At 45.6% G+C, this 2292-nt stretch overlaps 1 protein-coding gene across 1 annotated transcript; it reads right to left on the reverse strand.

Moving 5' to 3' along the window:
• Window positions 1-620: 620 nt before the first annotated feature.
• Window positions 621-2268, reverse strand: LOC108355537 (platelet glycoprotein 4-like; the record flags this gene model as incomplete). The annotated part of the gene is made up of 5 exons (XM_017606694.1): window positions 2265-2268; window positions 2129-2201; window positions 1680-1785; window positions 1096-1607; window positions 621-1014 (listed from the first exon to the last, which is right to left on the reverse strand). Coding segments are annotated over exons 1-5 (1089 nt in total), but the record flags the coding sequence as incomplete, so codon positions are not given.
• Window positions 2269-2292: the final 24 nt, after the last annotated feature.

A 2292-nucleotide genomic window follows, 5' to 3' on the forward strand; every position in this document is an offset into this window, starting at 1 on the left:
CTCAATTCAGAGCGGAAGATTGGCTTCTCTACCGGGCCGCTTGGAGTTGTTACGCAGAAGGCTATTTTTGAGGTATGTGAAGATTATCGTTTTTAAGTAAATTATTGACAATATAATTTTATTTGTTTTTGTACAGTTCATAGTTCTCTACGCACTCTACATAATGTTTTCTATCAAGCTGCTGCTTGGAATCAGCTAACTAATCACTAATTTGACTACTAACTACTTTATAAATACATATTATTGTGATTACTACTTTTGTATATCTAACAATGTTATAACATTAACACACATTAACACACATTAATGACCCTGTAAGCACCTGTATATTAAACTCAATTTTTTTGCTTGTGTATTTGTGTTTGATTTTTAAAATTTTAAGCTGTTGTTGTTGCTGTTAAGGAGTATTTCGCCAGTCGCTCGCCTTGTAGAAGAGGAACCCGGTGACAGCAAAGCCGAGCATCAGCCACAGCACATTGCCGTAGTGAATGAAGGTGACGATGATGAAGAGGAAGGCGCCCAGAATGCCGATGACGCCCTCTTTCTAGCAGTAAAAAACATACTTTTAGTACAAAAGTACTTCTTTTCAGACATTCCCATCTTCTAATAACTCCACTCACCACCTTAGCCCAGGCAATCGGATACTGCAGCGGCTTAATATGCGCCAGCTCCGGCACCGAGGAGATCGGCCCAATGTCGACAATGATCTGCAGCGCCACCTGGGCGAAGACCGGAAATCCCAGCTCATCCTCCATCTCCACGTAGGCGGCATGTTCCTCTTCCGTCGGATTCAGGCCCGTCACCTTGGCCAGCTGCCGGGGACTCTTGTAGAAGTGGGCGAAGCTGATGCCGATGGGAATCATGAAGACACAGGGCCCCAGCAGGTAGTACCCGTCGCAGTCCCTCTTGTTCTCCTTCAGGCAGTGGCAGGCGTTCTCCGGAATGCCCGAGTAGTTGAACATGTCATCGTCCACCTTGAAGCGGCTGACGAAGGAGCCGTAGAAGTAGTGGGTGCTGGAGTTTGATTGGAGTTCAAGAAGAGAAAGGTCAAAATTGTTTAACAATCAATCTCACTTCAGTCAATCAAAAACTCACTACTCTCGCTTAATCACCAGTGGTCGACAGACGAAGAAGATGGTGAAAGTGAGCTTATCATCTCGGAATGGTCGCTTCATAAAGTAGCCCTCGCCCCCTTCCATCACATCACAGGGCGGCTCCTTCAAGGGGTAGCTTCGAAAGTGCAGCGCACTGTAGATATCGCCCTGCATGTGCCCGTCCTCCGTGGTGTGCCACTGCTCGAAGGGGCCGATCCACCCACCGTTGGGCGTGGTCGTCACGCCGAAGGAGTTGTTTCGCAGCACGAAGCCCCACATTCCGAGCTCCTGGGGAATGGGCATGCCGAGGCTTCGCAGCGGACTAAGGAGGGCCATATCGAGGTACTTGAGGATCTTCAGCTCGTAGCTGATCATAATCTGGTAGCCGGTCATCTCGGTGATCAGCTCCTCGCCGGACATCTGCAGCGCCTTGACGATGGCATTGTAGACGAGGGGGCCGAAGAAGCGCATGTAGAAGGTCTCCATGATGCTCTTGGTGGAGTAGACGGCCAGCTGATAAACAGAAAAGATAAAAAAATTACTGATAAGTATTTTTTAAAATATGGTTAAAAGTTGGCACTGTACAAAGATGGGCAAGTTGATGGTCGTCCACTTTGTCTCCAGCGGCAGCGAGCCCCGAGGATCGTAGCCAATGACGTAGCTCTCGTCAAAGGTGAGCGTTTTCTTTTTCCTGTTTTTAGAGAAAAAAGATGTAAAATTTTGTTTTTAAAGGGCTTATTGAAAAAAGCACTGTGTTACCATTTTCGAATGCGGCGCCTGCGAGTGGCACTAAATTTGTTGCATAAAAAGTTTTTGCTCAGTAAAATGCTGTTAAACGATTTTTAAAAACTTTATACTAAATACAAAACGGTCCCACGTCGTAGAGGTGCGGCTTGGCGCCCTTCAGAAAAGCCGGCCCATTTTTGATGCCAAAGAAGTAAAGACAGGCTCGGCCGTACACCGGTGGATTTGCCCTGACAACAATGAAGTTAGTTATGTAAATGTACAAAAAATTGTCTAACAGTTTTCTTTACCAGGCAAACTCCGTAAAAAGGCCGTACTTGGTAATCCAGCCGTTCTTGTCGAGATTCATCACCTTGCTCATGCCTAAAAATGTATTTATATTTTTAAGCATGTAAAATACTCAAAATTTTTACTACAAAAACGTACCCATTCGAATAAAGTTGTTCTGATTGAG

This window comes from Rhagoletis zephyria, unplaced genomic scaffold, assembly GCF_001687245.7.
Source record: "Rhagoletis zephyria isolate East Lansing unplaced genomic scaffold, Rhagoletis_zephyria_1.1 Rzeph_scaffold_46705, whole genome shotgun sequence".
NCBI lineage: Eukaryota > Metazoa > Arthropoda > Insecta > Diptera > Tephritidae > Rhagoletis > Rhagoletis zephyria.